Here is a 21,124-nt window from a genome sequence, read left to right on the forward strand (position 1 = left end):
TTAAATCCGATCATATCAGCATAAAAAATAAAATAATAAAATAATATCATTTTATTCATAAATGGCCTTTTTTAATATAAAAAAATGAAGGTAAAATCCCTCACAAGTAAAGTAAAAACAAATATAATGTGAATTTTCATGACCAGTGCTCTGAAGCGAAGCAACAAAAACTGTTTTTACATATCACTTGCATGTGTAAGTGTGTCCTTCATGATTTTCTCAATGTACTCAGACAAGACATGTATGATGAGCACACACACCAACCACCCTGCAAAAAGCTTGCTAGGAATCAGAAAAGATGGCAGATCCGGAACCCCAGCTTAACCTCATCGAGAATTATCCAAAAGATGGAGAATTTCACTATCTATTTAGGAAGAAATTAACTCATAGTGATCTTTGGCTGGGCTTGATTTTGGTGGGGAAAAGGTCGAAGGAGCACCTTCTTGAGCTTAAAAATTCATCAGCTAGTGTTAAGCTTTATACACCTGCTTCAGCCAATACTTCTATGAGTTTTCAGCGTCATGGTCGCCAATCGACTTTGCAGCTAAGCAAGGTTGGGTGGACGGAGATTGCCACCAGTAATGGCTTTGTTGAGGATGATGAAATTGACTGCTGGTGTGTTTATCATGATGAAGATGGACAAAGAAGAGCAAGTTTGCTCGTTCAAAAGATTAGCAATTAGTAAAATAAAATCACTTGCATGATCTATGCTTAATATAGTTCAAAATGTAAGGATTATTTTATATTTGAATTCACTCACGATCACTTTATTGCCCTAAATTGATGTGTTTTTGGGTGAGGAGGATCAAAATATGGCTTCTGATAGATAAAGGAAGGTTGCTTATGGTTGTGTAGGAAAGCAGGGAGTCAGTACTGCTCCCTGTATTGAGAGGTGCATAGATTTATTTTCATCATCATAGTTTTCTTGGTAAAGGATATGGCAGTAATAAATTAGAGAATTTTTTTTAATTTTTTTGTATTTCTATGTTTTCATTTAAAAAAAGAAGGACACAATTGGCTTCGTTTGTTAATTCAATTACATGTCAACTTGAAGTCCAATCAAGATTAAGTTTTTTTAAAAAAAAAATCTATTTAGATATTAACATGATATCAATCCACAGACAAGATTGACTTGCCCAAACCTTAAAATTTTATTTTATTTTATGTATATAAAACAATAATTTTTATTGTCCTAACCCCCCTGTATAAATTGTATGAAATCTTTTTATTCAATCTTGGAGTGATGATTTTCATAGAAATATTAATTTGCATGACAATTTTCGGTTAAGCAAAGAAAGTGTTTTAAACATGTGTGACCTATGAAATCTTTTTCCCATCAAGTTTGCACTTTATGATTATTTAGACTATGTTAAAAAATAATATAAAAAAAGCAATAATTTAAATATTGTAGTAAAAATATAATTTTTTACTCTAAATTATTTTTTCTTATAAATGTATTTTTTAAAAACTATATATATATATATACACACATGGTTTGTTTTATAAAAACTAAAAGCAAGTAAAATAAATATTTTAACCATTTTTCATAGAAGAATACGAAAATGAAATACTATGGACCTTTAGAAACTCATTTATAACAATAAAACATATTTTAAATGATCTAAAATATCAAGTCGAATCAAATTTAAAATGAATTAAGATTTAATTTATGTTTTCCTACATCACTGAAAATAGAAACCATTTTTATTGAGTTTTTCTCTTAAAATTTAATTTATAAATATTAAAATTTAAGGTAGTAGTGATATGACTTTACCTCGTAAAAACTTTCTCTCTTCTTGAATTTTTTTGGTAAATTTATCTCTCCTCTCTTCTCGATAAACTATCAAAAATTATCCCATAAATTTTTTGTTAACTCAACAATGTTTACTGGAGGACTAGCGTGATCTCTCTAATCATAAGCTAGTAGAAATATTAATTTGCTTAACTAATTTCGATTGTGCAAGGAGAGTGTCCTAATTCATTTTGATACATCAAAGGCATGACGCATCAACTCTTTTAATTATTCAATGATGTATTTTAGGAGATTTTATTCCAAATCAAATCCTTGCTGAGATAAACATAAAGATCAGATTACATATAATATATACATATAAATTTATTTGATGGAAACTTTATAACAACAAGATATATAAAGTGTGTGGTTTTTTTATTGCACCTTTTTTTACTTTTCATCCTTATATACATATAAATTTATTTGATAGAAACTTTATAACAACAAGATATTTAAAGCGTGTGGTTTTTTTATTGTACCTTTTTTTACTTTTCATCCTTACATAATTAATTGTGAATTGTAATAGTAAAATTTATTAAAAACATTCACTTGATCCTTAAACTTTTTCTTTTCACAATTGAGCCTTTTTAAATTGAAATTGGAGCCCAATTCCATGTGTTTTTAGGAGTGAGGGTTGAATTGAAAGAAAGGACTTAAGTAAAAAATACAGATAACATAGGTGGCAAGTCTATAATTTATTTAAAAAGTTCATTTAGTTCCCTAATTTTTTAAGGTATTAGGTAGCCAATCCCTATGATTGTTAAACATTATATTTTGGTACCATAACTCATTTTCCCTCTCTCTTTAGTTCTTTTTCAGTAGAGTAGAGAGGGGAGTCGCCAGATTCTAGCTTAAAAAGAAAAGATTGTTGTTTGTGACAATTTCAATCACTAAAATGATCAATATTTTTGTCAAATGGTTTCATATAATAAGAAGAGTTAAGATTATGTATTTTCTTACCTTGAATACATATAAAAAACATATATAAGCTTTAAAATATTTTTGGTTTCGGATTAATTATGCATTTAAGGGTGGTTTTTTGTGTGTGTTTTAGGCTATGAATTGTTTAAACAAGGTTCCAATAGTGTTTTTTAGGTGTTTTGGGTGAAAAATAAGTTTTTGATTGAAAGGCAGAGAGCCTCGTTTTTTTTGTCACCACAGTAGTTGCATTTTGGGCAATTATAGTCGATTCATTATCTGTCAAGACATATGACAAGTCATTTATTTGTTTTGGTTAAGAATAGAGCAGACAACACGTCATTCATCCCATTAACTTTAGAAAAAAAAAAGGAAAAGAAGAAGATCGCCCATGGGCCTTTTCTTTATGGGCTAGGCGCTAGGCCTAACTTACCAGGCCTGCAACACAAGGCCTCATTTTTTTTATATATATATTCTGTTTTTTTACTTACTAATTTTTTACATGTATTTATAAAAATAATTCTTGCATTTATGTTTTGATTAATAACCCTTATTTATGTGTTTTGGCTTATTTAGCCTTTTTCACATAGCGATTATTTTTTAATTATATTAAGTGTATTTAATTTTTTTTATGAAGTTGATGTGATTCATCTATAAATATTTTTATGTTTTATAAACTTATTTTTAAAAATAAAAAACATTTATTGTTTTATAATATTTTTAATATTTACAACCCTGTATAAAATGTTTTTCCTTTTATTTTATTTAATAAGTTTGTGTGTATGTCAATTTCTGTTACAGATTAATTTTTATAAATATATTCACTATACATAATTTAATAAATAACCAGTATTTTGATATTAAATATTCTAATCTATATTTTTTGTCAATTTTTCTAATTATATTTTTATTTATTTTCGATGGCTTTTTTTTAAATTTATTTACAAAAATAATTTGTGATTTATGTAATTAGATGCATTCGTAAGTTTTTTTATTTACATTTAAGATTTTTTATGTAAAAAAATGCTTTAAAGAATTCTACATGTTCAGTTTCTTTTCTCATGTATTGTTGTTTTTAATTTGATCCTTATTGTTTTAATTTTTTAATTGAATCTTTTATTAAAAAAAAATTATTGTTTTTAATTCCACCTTTCAATCCAAGTTGATTGCATAATTTTTTTCCCTCATTTTTTTGACTTTTTTTAATTTTTTATTCTTTTCAATTAGCTTTGAAATTGAAAATTTGTTGTTGCCATTTAATTTATTTTTTTCTTATGGTTTTAACCCTAATTATTTTAATTGCTTTTTTTTTGTCTAATTTTTTTCAAGTCATCCTTCAACGTTTTATTTCCTAGGGATTGGGCTTCATGATTTTTTCATGTATAATGCTTCTGATATGATAACTCGATTCATGAATTTGAAAAGTTAATAGGGGATGACATCTTCTTTTTTTTCTTATTTTTCTTTACAGTATTGTTGTTTAATATTGTTTTTTTTAAGAAAAATGGCTTTGAGGTTATTTTTATTTTTTTTTTACTAAATTATCTCAGTCTTATGACCTTGGAAGCAGGTTTTCCAAGTTAATCCAAGCTATCTCACCCCTTAATATTGAGATTACATGTCTACTATGCTGGTTCAAAATAGCTCACACCAATTTTTTATCCTTTTTTCACCTTGTTACATCCTTCTATATTTAATTGGCTAAAAAATAAATTATATTATCATTTTATTCTTGGATAAAGTTTTTTTTTCATGTTATCATGATGGCTTATATGTATATATGTGTGTGTGCACATACGTGCTATCATTGCCTCTCTTTGTATCCATATGAGTTAAGTAAAGCCAACTTATTTAGTTGGTTAAGACTTTAACCCAAGTAATTTGATTTTTTTTAGAAAAACATGTTTACAACATCTAAAAATATTACTAGAAAAATTGTATGTAGCCACAACATAGCGCGAGCATCAATCTAATGATAAATTAATCATTAAAACCAAGATTACTTAATTATTCAACATCTTATCTTTTTAATTAATCTTTTTAGTGTATGTTTATTAATACAATACAAAGTGTTTTTTAAAAAGTATTTTTCAATTAAAAATGCATTAAAATTATATTTTATTTTATTTTATTTTATTTTTAACATCAATACATCAAAACCATTAAAAAACATTAATTTAATACCCTTTTAAAATAAAATTAGTTTGAAACAAGTTAAACCACAATATTAAGCACACCCTTAATTAAAAAAAAAAAAAATACTTCTCCATAACTAGATTATATATAGACAAACATTACTATACATACACACGCCAAATTAAAAATCAAATATAAACACAATACTAATATAACATTTTGTAATTTACATATAAGACCCAGCCTAGGTCTGGAAAAAAAAAATCAATTCAAAATGAAATATAACTTGGATCAAGTCTCAAATCAACAAGATACTAAGATTGATTTGTTGCACCCGTTTTATAATTACATATTGTTATACCAGTAGAAATTTTAGAATATCTCATGTCTACTCAGAACCCATAATGATGTGATGACCCCTTGTAAGGTGTTGGTATGACCTTCAAGGGAACACTTTTTCTAAGTGTTATCCCCATTTTTTCAGTCATATCCATGTCCTCTGGCTTGAGGCCATCTGGCAAAATCCAATCAAATGTAAGCAAGAGCGATCCGAGAGCCAAAGGAAGTACACGAGAAGCAAGAGGCATGGCAGGGCACATTCTACGGCCAGAACCAAATGGTATGAACTCAAAATGATGACCTTTGTAATCCACCATGTTTGGTTCCAAGAACCTTTCTGGCTTAAAAACCAAAGGGTCATCCCAAGTCTTTGAATCCCTTCCAATGGCCCACACATTTACTAAAATTGTTGTCTCTTTAGGGATGTAATAACCTAGCATCTTGCAAGGGTTCATGGCCATGTGCGGGACTAAAAAAGGGAGAGGGGGGTGAAGCCTTAGTGTTTCCCTGATGACTGCCTTTAGGTATGGGAGATTCTCAATATCTTTATCTTCGAGCTTTTTGTTGGGGCCAATGGTGCTTCTCAACTCGGATTGGACTGTCTTCAGTACTTTAGGGTTACGTAGAAGTTCAGCCATGGCCCATTCCAATGTGCTTGTTGTTGTATCAGTCCCTGCCGTAAACATTTCCTATAAGAAAAAATCATAACAATAATTAAGTTTGTTAGCGATTTAATTTTGTATACTTTCTCCTATTAATTGCTTTACTATGGTTTGGAAAAAAACTAGGTCCTAAGATAAATATTATAATTAATTTTTTGTTTTTGAACATTACTTAAAAACAAAAATAATATACCTAGTTTAAATTTTAAATGACAGATTTGATAAATTAACTTAAATTAATTAAAATAATATTATTTAGAAATAGATTAATAAAAAATCAAATCAAGTTTTAATCGAGTCAAGTCAACTTGATTTTATTTTAAAATACAACTTAAACTACAAGTTAAGTCAACTAGGTTCTAAGTTGATTCATGGAATCGAATTAGGTTAGGTTCGATAAATTTATTTAAAAACACTTTTAATTATTAAGTGAATCCAATCAACATTATTTTATATTATTATTTTTTAAGTAAACATGTTTCTATATAAAAAAAATTCATCTTTTATGTTTGATTTCTTTTTAAAATAAATGATTAATGTAAAATTCTTTCTATGTAAAGAAAAGATAAGCTTAAAATATTAGAAATTAACAACTCACGGTTTATAAGAGATAAAAAAAACATTTTACGAGATTAGCTTCGGTATTAAATTATGATCTCTATTGTTTTTTTATTTTTGTTAACATAACCAAACAATAAAAAAATAAAAAAATGAAATATATATTTCTCAAGACAAATTATTTTACATAAAACTAACGATGTATCCTTATTTTAAATATTTCACGCCTCAATCCCAGTACTCCAACCATGATTATCTATTGAAGGAGTAGAGTAGAGGGGATCCACCATCAATTTTCTTTTTTTAATTCATCAATTTTTGTAATTGTTATTAATTCATCAATTATTTAAATTGTTAAAAACTATCAGACCAGACAATATCTTGATATTCGATCTTTTCAGCATTAATTATCTCAGATATCCTCCTCTTCTTGTTTTTTATTGGCAAGCAATGATGTGTACCAAAAATATACGATTGCTCTCTCAACCCTTCCTTGATAGATAGATGTCTAGCTGTGCCAACAAATCTTTAATTATACTCTTTAGTTTTACATGGTTTAATTGCACTTTGCACTCTCAATAATCACATAGTTTCTTATTTGCACTATGTATCTAGAACCATAGTTTCCATGGTCCAAGCCATAGTTATAAGACGGAGTTGATTCGGAACAAGGCTCCGATCACGGGATTGGCGAATTAATATACATTTACCAATAAAGTTTCTTTTAAAGTTCAATCTGAATTGATTTTAATTTTTTTTTAAGCCAACTCAACTCAAAGGTGGAGGTCAACTTACCAGCGGGGTGGACTTTACTAAGAGTGGTCTGAGCATAACAAAGATGTCAAACGAGATGTTAATTACTAGGAAGACAATTATATTAACACAGGCTTCGCCGCCTCCGAACAAAAACACAAAAATGCATGCAAAGATTTTGCTGGTGGCTGAGGTCTATTAATTTTGTATATTTGTATTATAATTCTTGTACTTGTCTACTTAGTGGCATGTGTGAGAGATAGGACAGGAGATCAGAACCAAAGGAAAAGAGATGCAACTTACAAAGACAATAACATTGATCGTTGTTGAAGAAAATCTAGAGGGCTCCTCCACGCCATCACCACGAAACTCCAAAAGGACATCGAGATAATCTTTCCTCTTGTCATCTCTGCTATTAATTTCCTTTTGCATGCTCTCTGTTCTTTCTTTGATGAACCCTCCTGCAATCTCAAAGGCTCTTGCAACATGGAACTGTGTCTTCCTCCTTATACCTTGTGGATCAAGCCATCTTAAAATTGGCAAAAAATCAGCCATGTTAGGCTTACCTGCCAGCTCCATGACCTTACCTGCATGCTGAAAAAACTTAGCTCCCCTCTCCGATTTTGGGTCCAATAAATCTTTAGAAAACATGAGGTTGCCAATAAGATTAAAAGCCATCAAGAAAATGTATCTCCCTAGGTCAATAGCGCTAGTGCCGTTGGCGCTACCATCTTCTATGTATTGCAGCATGCCATCGATGCACCTAGTTCGTGCACCCTGCATGGAATCAAGGCGGCTAGTCACAAAGAATTCGGTGGTGCATAAGCGCCTTAACATGCGCCAATGCGGTCCATATTGGGCTGTGATTATAGACCCTTCATTGCCAAAATCACCTTTCATAGCCTCATATATTTTTCTCCCAGCCAACACCGCATCATGATTCTTGAACATCTCACGAGCCACTTCGCTCGAGGAAATGACCACGTTACTCATGGACCCGAGCCAAATGGTCATGATTGGACCGTGAACACGAGCCAACTTAGCAAAGGACTCGTGGGGTGCCCAACCCAACTGGAAGATGTTGCCAACCACTGGCAATGGTCTAGGCCCTGGTGGTAGCTGCCCTTGCTCCTCTGAACGACGGTAACGACGTTCAGTCACCACTGCCCATGCAACCCATAGCAAGACTGCTAGAACTAGACCTGCAATTTCATAGTCCATATCTTTCTTTGTGTGTATAACTAGTGCTGGTTTCTTGTACCCTAGGTAGGCTTCATTTTATATAGAATTCCAAGCATGTCAAGTTAAAAATTGTATATTGATCATAAAATTTGTATTCGTCTTCTTTAGATAGGAATCTAAACCAGTATATATATATCGGGCACAACGCAATAGAATAAAATAACATTTAGGAACATGGTGCAAACCATATTTTTTAAAAATTTAAATTTTTTTGTAAAAATTAATATTTTTTATATGTTTTGGATTATTTTGATATGTTAATTTTAAAATAATTTTTTTAAAAAAATATATAATGTCAATACATTTCGACACAAAATTCTTTTTAAAAATAACTATAATTACATTTCTAGACTCCAAAAAAAAAAACAAGAAATAGCGTCCAATCAGCCAAAATCACCCACGAAGAAGAAGCTAATAATGCATAAATTCAATTTCTTATACTTAATTCATATCCATCGGCTTGGTCCCCCATCCCTCCTGCGGTCCCAAATTAACCCATCGACATATATTCTTGTTATATGTGGATTGATTAACTTATATGCTGCAAGAATTAATTGATTGACTTAGTCCCACTAATTTGATTCCAAATACATCAATTTCCTTGATGAAATCCAAATACATCAATTTAGTTCGATTAGCTTTATAGATTTGACCCCATAAATGCTCAATGCATAATTTGCAGGGAGCTAATTTGATTCCTTTGTCTAAATTCCAAACCTTTGAGGTATTTTTTTGCATTTCAAGTTAGAAACGATAAGCTTCGTCTCTTTTTTATTTTTCCTACACTTTAACTGACGAGAGATTTCATTGAAACATGACCACGAACAAGGAAGAGAAGAAGGAGAGACTACGAGAGGCTAGAGGCTGCAAAAGGAAGGAGCCGCCAATTAACACTCATGAAAGCAACTAGTACTGCGTAAATACAATCTCTCAAGTGAAGTTAAGAGCTTTACTGATGATTTTATATTATTTTTTAATGCAATCTTATATATGAATTCTTTTAATTTAAAACTTTCATAAATTTATTATTAGCTATGTTGATTTGATTTTAAATATAAAAAATATGGAGTTATAAAAATTAAACTGATCATTTAATTATTAAAATTATAATATTTTGTCAAAAAAATATTTTAAATTTAAATTTTAAATTTTTTAGATGAAAAACCAATAATATTTCTTTTATTACGTGCATTCTAATGCATCCAAATCAAAATCAGACTAATTAAAAAGGTAAATGTCAATATGTTCTTAAAGGATGACAAAAGTAATTAAGAAGTTTGTAGATCCTAAGGTGGTTAAAAGGGAACAAATGTGTGTGCCTGTGTGTTTGATGTGGTCGGTATTTAATTAGTTTAGTACTTTTGTCTTCTTCTAGTAATTAAATTTCTTATGGATTTCTATTGAAATGTGTACGAGTTCAAATTTTTATTATATGAAGATGTCACGCATTAAACAGTGAAAACTTTATAAATTTATTATTGTTTTGTCTAGAGAAAAAAAACTTTAATAAGACTAGTATTTTACTAATCCTCAAACCATCAGAACTAAAACATATTTTCTGTAAATACGTATTTAGGCCTAGGTTTTTCTAAGCATAATCATGCACATTCTTGTGTTCGAAAAAGATAGCAAGCATGAGAAATTCATAGCGTGCTGCGAGGATCGGATTGGCCTAAATATATTTTTGAGATTTTTTTTTTCAAAACTTTTATTGGTTTTGATTATAGTAAGAAATCTCTCTTTGCTTGTGGATACAGGCGCATTCGTACTGTATAAAATTATTGTATTGTGTGATTGTTTCTTTTCTATTTACTGTGATATTCTTTGTCTATAATAACAAATATTATAGATGGTGATGTATGCATGCATGGTGAATCTGATTTTGATTTTGATGGATGAAATCTTCCAAAACCTCACCACCTCAGCTAAGATATACAATAATTCAGATCCATCGGCTAGGTCCCATAGCCATCAACATTATCTTATATGTTAGGTGAATTGGTTAACTTATGTTGCATAAATTGATTGACTTATGTAGTCCCCTCCTGCGGTCCCAAATCCATATGCATCATCTAAAATAATTCTCCTAGTAAAGCTCCTAGCTCCGCCCCTGTTTATTTGCCATGGCAGCTCTTATGAACCATAGTGGTAAATAGAATTCCCCCATGACTAGCTAGCTAAGGTCACAGGGAAGAAATTCGTTTTGTTTTTCCACATCTAATTCATCGATCATGCATTATGCTCGCTACGCCAATTCATCCATGCGTAGGTCTTCTCAAAATTCATTAATCACTAGCAGCCTTAGATTACATTCATCAAGGTGATTCGTACAAGGGTTAGGAGCAGGAACAGATCAAGAACATGGAAGTGCAACCACTTCCAACTGATGAGGAACTAAAACATTTATTCACAAAAACCTTGATTCAAGAGGACATGCTAGAGACTTTACTCTTCTTGGAGATTCAAATGATCACTCAGCTAATCTACGTACCAACACCAATCTGCAATCAAATTGTCACAAGAGAATATTGCAAACCAGGATGCATCCACCAGATCAAAGATTGGTGACCATTTACCATGAAAGTAAAAGCAAGAGCTTCAAATTGCAGGAAAATGATTATGGGCTTGCATCGTTAAGGAGAGCGATTTTGAAGTTTGGTGACAACATTGCTTGTTGGGTGTGTTGCCATGACCTAGGTGGTAACTTCAGTCTACTTATTGAAAATGTAACAGCAGCATTTCCTTTAATCAATTTCATTCCATTCATTAATTTATTGCAATTATAATCTTCTTTTTTTCCGTATATACAAATTTATTAGATCATGATAACCTATAAATAAATTATAAAATTCAATCTTTATCAAATTTAATATTAAAAAATAAAATTAAAATTAAAATAGAACAAAAATCTAATATTGAACATGGCTACTCCTCAACCTAACCGGATTCAACACTACTACCCGTTGGTGGGGAACAAAAATATTCATTCACAAAAACCATGACTCAAGATGACATGCTAGGTTTAGCTCTTGTTGGAGATTCAAAAAGCTTCTTAACAAGTCTACCAAAACCCATGCTCGATGAAATTGGCATCAGAGGGCTAGAAATCGAGATCTACGCACCACCCAGCAATAAGATTTGGGTGACAATAAACTATGATGGGGCAATCAAGATTTTTCGATTGGAAAAGATTGCTTGGGCTGAAAGTTCTTGTGAAAAGTGACTTCAAAGTTGATGACAAAATTGCTTGTTGGTCACTTTACCATGCTGATCTTGGTCCAAATGGGATCTTAACTTTATTGATTGAAAAGGTAACAGATCAGTAAATTTTTTTATTGATGAATTTAATAATAATTATGATTGTTATGGGAAAAAAAAAAGAAAAATGAATTAGCTTATAATTATTATTTTTTTCCCCTGAAAATAGGTTCCTATTGACATTGACAAAGAGAGTGGTCTGTAACAAAGCAGGGCTGAAAATGCTGAGGATGGTAAAGGAGCGAAGAGTTTGAGCCTGGTGCCATTGGTCTCCTTTCTCTTCTTTTACGAGTATAGATGTTGAAGGCAAATAAATTTAGGGAAGAGTTTATTAGTTTAATAACAGGTATCTGTTTGGCTTGGCATCCCATTTGTTTATGTGTTTCAAAATCTTTTAAATTTATCTTTCACCTGAAAAAAAAAAGAAGATATTTTGAAGTATTTTTTAATAATTTTAATGTGTTAATGTAATAAATAAAAAAAATCTAAAACATATTATTTTAATGTATTTTTAATTAAAAATACTTTTAAAAAACACTATATTTAACAATAACTTTCACAAAATAAGAAGTTGATATTTTAGGCTAGTATTTTTGCAGATTGTTGAGAAATAAATGCTACTAGAAAATAAATAAAACATAACATTTTCAAGATTCTTGCATTAATATTGATTTTATCTTGATTTGATAATATCTTTTCCTTTTAAACCAAATCAATCTTCCGAATTCAACTTAACCTAAACTTCACCGCAAATAACTAGGTGCTGGTTATACAATTTTACCATATAAACTCCCTATGATCCATATATTAAGCATAGTGATTACAAATAGTTAATTTGATAAGCTTGAATAACTAATTTTATCTGATCTATCCCTCTTTCTACCTATAAATTCAACTTACTAAATTACTAATTTGAGACTAAATTGCTAATTTAAGATTTAACTGAGATCAAGTTTAAAATTAAACTAGATATAAATTAAATTGATTGACCCAACGAGTTTATCTACAATCTAATTAAAATTTGATTTGATTTAAAAAAAAATTATTTTATTTTAAAAAATAAAACAACTTCACTTTAAATTAACTTAAGTTAATCTGCTTAACTTGTAACTCGGATCTTTGTCCGAATTAATTTTAATAACTTTGTGCACAAATTAAATAAAAAACTTAGTTTAGATTAAGTTTTAAATTAAATCACATGAAAGTTGACTTGATTAAAATTTGATCAAATTAGTGAGCAACATGCTACTTTGTTAAAAATTAATTTTTTATTTTATTTTTTTAAAATGATATCATTCAATTTTTTAAAAAAAATTTTAAAATAATGTTATATTAAATTAATTTAAATAAATTTATGAAACTCTTGATCTAAATTTAAAAGCAAGTCAAAGGAAGTGCCGGAGCTAAAAATTGCGCACAAGTTTGAATGAAGGACCATCTCTCAATAAAAAAACTTTGAGGCCCATTATTCTCGAACTTTTTGGTAACCATATGCAAATACCCATAAATTCAAAGGCCATTCCCACAACAAACAACAAAAAATTTGGATTATAAATTCAATCTGCTATAATTATCACTTCAAACCCCAACCAGTAACCCCAAGATCATACCATACAATCACTCACCAACGTGTACGGTGATCAACAAAAACAAAACTGTACAACACAAGAAAAATAAAAAAAATATATAAACAGAGAAAAATCTGATTGGCCAGCTCACCTTTGTATTCAAGTTTCGCGGCAACCTGTCTCGTTCTCTCTCTAAAAGCGCTTCTCTTTTTCATAACTTCGAAAACTCTCTTTTATTCTCTCTCTAGAAAACCCTTCTCTATATAATACATAAAGCTTGCATATTTCTCGCTTCACAGCCCTTTGTTTCACTGTATGATTTATATCCAGATATCAATTACTCTGAATCTGTAAGTGTATAGTCTCGGATCTGTGAATTAGGGTTTTTAGAGGAGTAATTTTGAGATTTTTGTTGGGGGTTTTACAAGGAAAATTTTATTTTTTTTGGTTTCGAATTTTGGTTTTTTGTTACTTTTATTCGTCTTCGTTGTTTTTTTAGGGGATTTTGGAGATGGGTTTTGAATTGTAGCTTGAATTTTAGTCAAATTTGAAATTTTGGGTTTTGGTGATGTTTTGAATTTGATTTTTTTTTTCAATTTTGGGGGGTTTATTTTTCAATTATTTTAGTTTTTTCTGAAATTCGTTTAAAAAAATTCTGAAAATTTGAAATTTGGGGGGTCTTTTTTTGTGTTTTTGTTGAAAACTGTGATGTATGGTGATGGCACTGGGTGGTTTTTTTCCTTTCGATTCTCTTTTGAAGTGTTTCTGTAATAGATTGCGTATTTTGTTGTGATTCCTCTGTTTCTATTTGCTAGATTTGAATTTTTTTTCATATATGTATATTGCTTCTTTTGATACTTTGATAAAATGATGTGATTTTGGTAATGTTGTAAAAGTTGAATACTTGTGATGGGTTTTAACCGAGGTTTTAAATATAATATGAGTGGGGAAAATATTTTCCACAATTAGTGCAGATTAGTAAACTCTAACTCGAGTTTAAGTATCCGAAGAACCAAAAACAAAAAGGAAAAAAGTTTAATATTTGGATTGTGTATTATGTTTCAAATTCTGGGGTGGAAGATCTTCTTGCTTTGCCAAGTGTTTTATATTCTTATCATTAATGTAATGTATGTTGTGAATTTTGATGGTTATTAATGTCCATGTTAAAGCTTTAAGCAAATTGGTGTTGCTAATTTGTTCATTGATTGTTTCAGATAGATAGGTCCTCCATGGCCCCAACAAGGGAAAAAAGTGTGAATAAGCGGTTTCTGAATGAGGCATCACCTGAAAAGGAAGTCGAGAGTTAAGGTCTGCTGCTTTTTTCTCATTTGTTCTGCCTAATCTTTTTTTATTTCTGCCTACTGTTGCGATCATTTTCCTAGACCTTGCACCTTCATGCATATCGAATGCCTTCTAGACTTGATCTGCTTTTTGTCACTGGTTTTCGAAAAACATTTACAAGACTATTCCCTGTCTAAAAATGTTATTATCCGATTCACAGCCTCTATAAAAATATTACTATCCGATCAAATTAAGAAGTGGATAGTAACATTTTTAAACACTGGAGACCATAATATAATTTGATCGTCATCTCTGATTCACAGCCTCTAAACTCGGTGGCCATAACCAGGATTTGAGTTTCTTGTTTCTTCTTGCTTCTTGATAGAACTCTACAATTTATATATATCCTTTGAACTTAAGGTCATCAATGGTTCACAAATTTTCCATTCTCAAGTTCATCTTTAAGCAATCAACTCTACTGAATAACGAGTCCTAGTTAGTTTCTCAAGAACTATAAATCAAAATCAATGCATATATATTCACCCAAATCTTAACATCCTGTAATAAAGTTTTATAAAAACGAATCCACACAGATTAGTCAATAAAACTCAAACTTAATACTATAAAATTATCACAAATACTAAAAATATAATTCTTACCATACTGTCTTTTCCTATCTCCATCGCTTTCTTGCCTTCTCTCTCGGTTACCTTTCTTTGTCTTCTCTGTCTCTGTGTCTCGCTCTCTCTGTTTTACGGCAGTAAAGAAGAGGCGGTGGTGCACTACAAAAGGAGTTGATTGCCAATAAAATTAAGGGCAGTAGAAGAAAGCACAAAGCTAACAGGGAAAATGAAATGATGGGCTAAAATCAACCATTAATTCTAAAGTACAGTATTTATTTTTTAAAAAACATTGACTTAAAAATGAAATTTCTATAGAAAAAGGGATTAACCTTAGAGCTACAAGACCAAAAAGGTGCAGCAAAAGTCTTTAAAGTAGAGCATGTGATTCCTATTTGACTCGCACTATAAAAAATTATGAATATTTTTATCTATATTAAATATATATATATATAAAAAATACACATGAAGTAGAATAATCTTTTTGAAAATAAAATACATGTAAGATAACTAAAAAATATTAGTCATTTGAAAGATTTTATATAAACAAAGTAAAATATTAATTTAAATATAAATAAAAAATATTTTTGAAAAAATACATGTAAAAAAAAAAAGCATCAATTAATAAATCAAATTTAGAGAGAAAAAGGTAAAGGCCAGGCATAGTTGGATGCAAACCAAGCCAGCCTGCTTGGCCCATTTAGCAAGGACTTGCACGCGTAGGCTCTGGATTTTTTTTATTGGATATGGGGTGGACGACGCCACAATTTGTTTTTTGAAAAAATTTAAAGTCATTTGATCCAATGAATATGAATAGCGAAATGCCATAAAAAACCTCAGATCTTTAAGATATATAAGTAATTCCACGTTATTATTGCTGGTGTTCAAATATTAAAAGAAAGTGCAAAAACTTCACTTGTTGATCATACTTGATAACACAATTTTTTTTTTGTTTTCTCTTGCTTCTTGTGCCAGGTGATTTTTAGCTACTCAATTGTTCACTTACAGCAGTAAATCTACTGTTCCTCTCCAGTGCTACCATGAGTGAGCCCTCACCATACCCGCAAATTGAACCAACCACCTTCGACCTGATTGCTGTGGGCACTGGTTTAGCAGAATGCATTGTTGCTGCTGCAGCTTCTGCTTCTGGAAAAACTGTCCTTCATCTTGACACCAATCCATTCTATGGGTCCCATTACTCCTCTCTCTCGGTCCACTCTGATGGAAAAGAATCAGTTGATGAGGTTTTTCAAGCTGGTGCAAGGGCACTTGGTTGCCACAGTGGCGGCAGGTTCTCGTGGTAATGATGGGAATGGTAATGATGAAGAGGAAGGTAAGACGAAGATTTCAGATGAGGATTTGGAGAGGCCATTTGTTGAGTACTTGTCAAAAATGCGGTTGCCTCCAAAGATTAGATCGTACAGACTGCTGTTGCCTTTCTCTATCAGTTAGCAAGAGTTTATTTGTTATTTGTGCGTTTTGTTTCCCTGTTTGGTCTAAAGTTTACGGAATTTTGGTTATGTCTGCTCGTCTGCAGGATTATTCTGTATGCTATAGCTATGGCAGATTATGATCAAGATGACATGGGGGTTTGCCAAAATTTGCTCAAGACTAAAGATGGAATAGATCGTTTGGCTCTATACCAGTCATCAGTTGGGAGGTTAATTCTTGTTTATTCTGTTTTATAGTGAAGCAGTTATTCTCTGGTTTAAAATTTAGATGGGTGCTATAGAGCTGCACTTGCGACTTGTATGATATCTTGATCAGAAACACATATTGTGTTAACTACAAGATTATATTATTTTTCCTTCCATTATTGAACACCACTGAAAGTGTAGGGTTAGGAGCAGATAAAGAGGGGGAAAATGTTTTGAGTTCTAGTTCTGTACTGGCAACTAAAAATCTAACCTTGATTTATGGCTTGGAATGTTGTATTAGTTAAGCAATTTACATCGATTTGCTTTAAGTTTGTTGTTTATAATTCTTGCTCCTTTCAGGTTTACAAATGCTTCTGGGGCCCTAATTTATCCCATTTATGGTCAAGGAGAACTGCCACAAGCCTTTAGCCGACGCTCTGCTGTCAGTGGTTGCATTTACGTAAGTTCACTGAAAGAAACTGTGGCTTCTTTCTGTTGGTGAAATATGAACTATCATTTTTGGTTAATAGTTAAATGTGATATATTTGCTTTTGTGCATGTGTTGTGTAAGTAACTTGTTCCTAAATGTGATTGACACTGTTTGATCTGTTCTGCTGCTTTAGATACTTGGGTGTTACTTGATTTTCACAAGAATGGTCACAGGTGTACTTGTGCTATTTTTCCTTATATTTTGCGGGAACATAAAAAAATTGCAAATAATGTTTACCTATTATACTATAGAACTTTGTTATAAAGTGGACAAAAACAGTGTTGCTTTGTCAAGCTAACATGCTCACCTGCTTTCGAGACTTCTGTCATACAGGTTCTACGAATGCCAGTGACTGCGTTACTTATGGAAAAGGTGCTAAAATATGCCTATAATTCGTTTAATACATGGACAGCATAGAATGATATAGTCACCTGTTAGGGCAAATGAATTATCCTCAACTTTTTTTTTTCCAGGATAGTGGGAGTTACAAAGGTGTTCGATTGGCTTCTGGCCAGGACATATTTAGCCAGAAGCTGGTTCTGGATCCATCCTTTACACTTGCCTCACCATCAGCCTCTCCATCAGATCTTCTGCATGAAAGTTTTAGCTTTTTGAGCACCAGAGATGTTAAAGGGAAGGTGGCCAGAGGGATATGCATCACACAAAATTCCTTGATGCCAGATGCATCTAATCTTCTGGTTATATACCCCCCTCGATGTAAGATCAGCATATAGTTTCATTTCTGTTCCTTATTGAGTTTATAGGAATCATACGGTTCAAACTTCTTATCCCTTTTGTCTAGCCCTGTACCCTGAACAGATTACATCAATTCGAGCTCTCCAAATAAGTGGCAACTTGGCTGTTTGTCCTTTGGGCATGTGAGTTACCACCAACCACTTTCTTTTATGTTTTTACTTTCCTTGACTTCTGATTCTACTGCTGACTACCTGTTAGGACTGCATTTGTGACATAAGTAATTGTGCTCACCCCATTTCTGGATTTATGTGGACTCTTTTGGAGAGAGTTCCAAATAACTAATACATTTAGAAATACATATATTAACCATGACAAGTTGGAAAGGTAGCTAGTAGAAATTTTGAATCTCAGTTTGTTGTCTTTTGAAACTTTTGTAGTGCTATTCTTAAAGAATAATATAAATCATATCCTAGGACCTCACCTAATAGCTTAAGTTTTTAGGTGAGATGGTTCTTCGATATGGTATCAGAGCCTTAATAAAATGATCTCAAGTTCGAATCTCACCATCCCCATTTATTTGATAAAAATTAAGCACAAAGTAATGTGGGTCTGTGCAAGTTTCAAGCCCAAAGGGCTTTCATTTGAGGGGGTGTGTTAAAGAATAATATAAATCATATCGTGAGACCTCACCTAATAATTTAAGCTTTTAGGTGAGATGGTTCTTTGACAGCTATTGCTATTTATCCTTTGAAGTCCTGCTTCAATCCAAAGATTTTTGAGGTCAAGGATTACATCTAGCCAATGCCTTGTAGATCCTGCTTGGGATGAAAACCATTACAAGGAGATAATACACATCAAATTATTTATGGTTTTGTTCTTCAGAATGTTTCCACACCCGTGGCATCATTAAGGTGATAATAATGGATGTCTTATTCATTCATTGAGAACTACTACTACTTATAGTACAGTAACCCCCTGCCTCTTGAATGAATATGTGATCCTTGAGTTAACAATTTCTCTGATTATTTGTTTCAGGTTTGTGCTCTATCTTTCAGCTTTGTGTGATGATGCCATACAAGGGAAGAGGTTACTAAATGCGGCTATGAATGCCCTTCTGACTTGTCCTGATCCTGTAAATTCTGAAATCAGTTCCACAGTTCAGAGTGAGACTACTGAAGAGAAACCCACTGTCATTTGGAGCGGGTTGTATATGCAGGAGATGTCTACGGTGCTTTACCTCTTGAACTTTTGTCTCTTACTATTAGCATCTCATGTGTGCACAAGCACACACATATATGCTCATGCACACAAGTGGGGGGTTATTAGAATTCGTGTTTAGAACTTGCAGTTTAATTTTATCTTATGTGTTGTAGTTTCAAGTTCAGCTTACACTAAGTCACATGTAGGGCTTAGTACATAGGGTGCCTCATCATAAAAGCTTAAGGTTACTTCTCTTCTGGCACGTGCCTGCCTATCTGGATGTTTTAGAACCTGATTGCTGCTGCCCTCGTGTTCCCTTCCTCTCTTGAATCTCCCTCCCTCCTTCAATTTATTTTCTAGATTTTATTGAATTTCTTCCTTGCATGTTCCAGCTGCCTCTATTTTCTTCTTCCTGTACTTGTTTTGGGTGTGTTGAGTCCATCAAAGTTGTCTCAGCAGGTCACTTACGAGTCCCTTCAGTTCAACTATGAGCTGTTGCTCAATGATCTCCTGCTTCATCTTTCTTTTTTCTGCCACTGACATCAATCAAATCAATCCCGAACTCACATTAGAGACCAGCTTCGATCCATTTTAACTTTCCTAACTAGATCCTATGATCATTTTTAAGCTGAATGAATGGGTGTGCTTTAATGGATTCAGTAGGTTATTAACTCTTGCTTGCTTCAACTCCTGTAAATCTATGACCTTGAGTTGGATTGACATTCTTTTATTAAATGTTGCTTGAGTAAATATGTAATTTTTTTGAAAAGTGATGATGTATATAGATATGCATGCATTTTGGTTGATATTGGTATGCCATCTCTTTTGTTTCAGGGTCAATTTGATTCTATCAACTTTGCTCCCATGCCCGATGGAAATCTGAATTACAATGATGTATTAGATGCAGCTTTGAAGGTATGTTATCCTCTATTTAACGTTTATGATGCTTCAGGTTCCATTATCCTAAATGCCTAATTTCTCTATATCATCACTTGAGTATATTCCTGCTTTCTCTTTTATTTCCCATCCAACAAGTTGTTAAATAGGAAAATGAATGTCAGTGATTCAACAACCACAAGCCAATATGCATGCTTACTGGATCACATTGTGTACTCACAGATGTCTCTTGTTGATTGTTTCATGATCTCTTTTTGGCCTACTGAGAATTCAATACTAGTGCTTCTACTTGACAGCTCTTTCAGGAGATGTATCCAAATGAAGAAAATTTCCCAGAGACAACTCCACCTCAGAATTCCGAGGGTGATATTGGACTCACTCTAGAGACCTAGATATAATGCTGTGCTGGATCAGTTTGCTAATTATGCTGCTGTATTCAATCACTTCCCTATCTCTGCCAGCAATTACCCGGGCATTATGCACCTGGTGCGTTGTAGTTGTGGTGGCATCGAGTGGTTTATGAAGCTCTATGCTTATTTGTTAAAGCAATTGAGGGGAAAACAAATGTGATGCTACTACACACGTTTCCTGTTTTGAGAACTTCAAAAATTCAGAGATGCTTGGTTTTTCAAGCAACTATTTGTTGTAAAACATGAAAAAACTCATCAGAGAGATCATTGTTACATGAAAACCTGATGATAGAGTTAAAATACTTGTTTGTAAACATGACAAGTGAATCTGTATCAGTTGATATATGTTGATTTCAACAATTATTAGTTTGCTCGTTATCTTTGTTCTTTGATCCATTGACATCATATCATGCGCAGCCTGCTAACATTCTAAGAACAGCATGGGTTGCCCTTGGCAGCTCAATGCACTGTGAACCTCATTTTCTGTTTGTAATATACTCATGGTCAAGTGGGACATGGTTAAGTGGGAGTGTTTGTTTTTTAAAATATTTTTTATTTAGAAATGTTTTAAAATAATATTTTTTTTTAATTTTTAAAAATTATTTTTGATATTGAAATATATATATATAAATGAAATAAAAAAAAGGAAAAAATGAAATTTTTAAAA

The 21,124-nt window shown here is 31.8% G+C and overlaps 2 protein-coding genes across 4 annotated transcripts; one reads left to right on the top strand and one right to left on the bottom strand.

The window, feature by feature from the left end:
* Positions 1 to 5,102: 5,102 nt before the first annotated feature.
* LOC105134190 (cytochrome P450 76A1-like) lies at positions 5,103 to 8,477 on the bottom strand. Its single transcript, XM_011038513.1, has 2 exons — positions 7,462 to 8,477; positions 5,103 to 5,874 (listed from the first exon to the last, which is right to left on the bottom strand). The coding sequence occupies exons 1-2, from the start codon at positions 8,377 to 8,379 to the stop codon at positions 5,239 to 5,241; spliced, it is 1,554 nt and encodes a 517-aa protein (XP_011036815.1). The 5' UTR covers positions 8,380 to 8,477; the 3' UTR covers positions 5,103 to 5,238.
* Positions 8,478 to 13,386: 4,909 nt separating this feature from the next.
* On the top strand, positions 13,387 to 20,835 carry LOC105134189 (rab proteins geranylgeranyltransferase component A 2-like). Of its 3 annotated transcripts, XM_011038509.1 has the most exons (11): positions 13,387 to 13,576; positions 14,441 to 14,534; positions 16,103 to 16,545; positions 16,665 to 16,787; positions 17,125 to 17,224; positions 17,588 to 17,626; positions 17,728 to 17,971; positions 18,057 to 18,132; positions 18,986 to 19,178; positions 19,985 to 20,065; positions 20,344 to 20,835. In XM_011038509.1, exons 3-11 carry the CDS (start codon positions 16,313 to 16,315, stop codon positions 20,437 to 20,439), a joined length of 1,185 nt encoding a protein of 394 aa, XP_011036811.1. In that variant the 5' UTR covers positions 13,387 to 13,576; positions 14,441 to 14,534; positions 16,103 to 16,312; the 3' UTR covers positions 20,440 to 20,835. The 3 variants fall into 3 exon arrangements, with proteins under 3 accessions (XP_011036811.1, XP_011036814.1, XP_011036812.1); XM_011038512.1 differs by lacking the exons at positions 13,387 to 13,576; positions 14,441 to 14,534 and having other exon boundaries at positions 16,396 to 16,460; XM_011038510.1 differs by lacking the exons at positions 13,387 to 13,576; positions 14,441 to 14,534 and having other exon boundaries at positions 16,486 to 16,574.
* The last annotated feature ends 289 nt before the right edge of the window (positions 20,836 to 21,124 follow it).

Source organism: Populus euphratica, unplaced genomic scaffold, assembly GCF_000495115.2.
Source record: "Populus euphratica unplaced genomic scaffold, PopEup_1.0 scaffold158.1, whole genome shotgun sequence".
NCBI lineage: Eukaryota > Viridiplantae > Streptophyta > Magnoliopsida > Malpighiales > Salicaceae > Populus > Populus euphratica.

Excerpts from the sequence above, each read along its gene's own strand:
- LOC105134189 (XM_011038509.1), top strand. The coding sequence starts at position 16,313 with ATGGGTCCCATTACTCCTCTCTCTCGGTCCACTCTGATGGAAAAGAAT. Across the intron at positions 16,788-17,124 it reads TACCAGTCATCAGTTGGGAG|GTTTACAAATGCTTCTGGGG; the intron begins GTTAATTCTTGT and ends TGCTCCTTTCAG. Across the intron at positions 17,627-17,727 it reads CTGCGTTACTTATGGAAAAG|GATAGTGGGAGTTACAAAGG; the intron begins GTGCTAAAATAT and ends TTTTTTTTCCAG.
- LOC105134190 (XM_011038513.1), bottom strand. The coding sequence starts at position 8,379 with ATGGACTATGAAATTGCAGGTCTAGTTCTAGCAGTCTTGCTATGGGTT. Across the intron at positions 5,875-7,461 it reads CGATCAATGTTATTGTCTTT|GAAATGTTTACGGCAGGGAC; the intron begins GTAAGTTGCATC and ends TTTTTCTTATAG.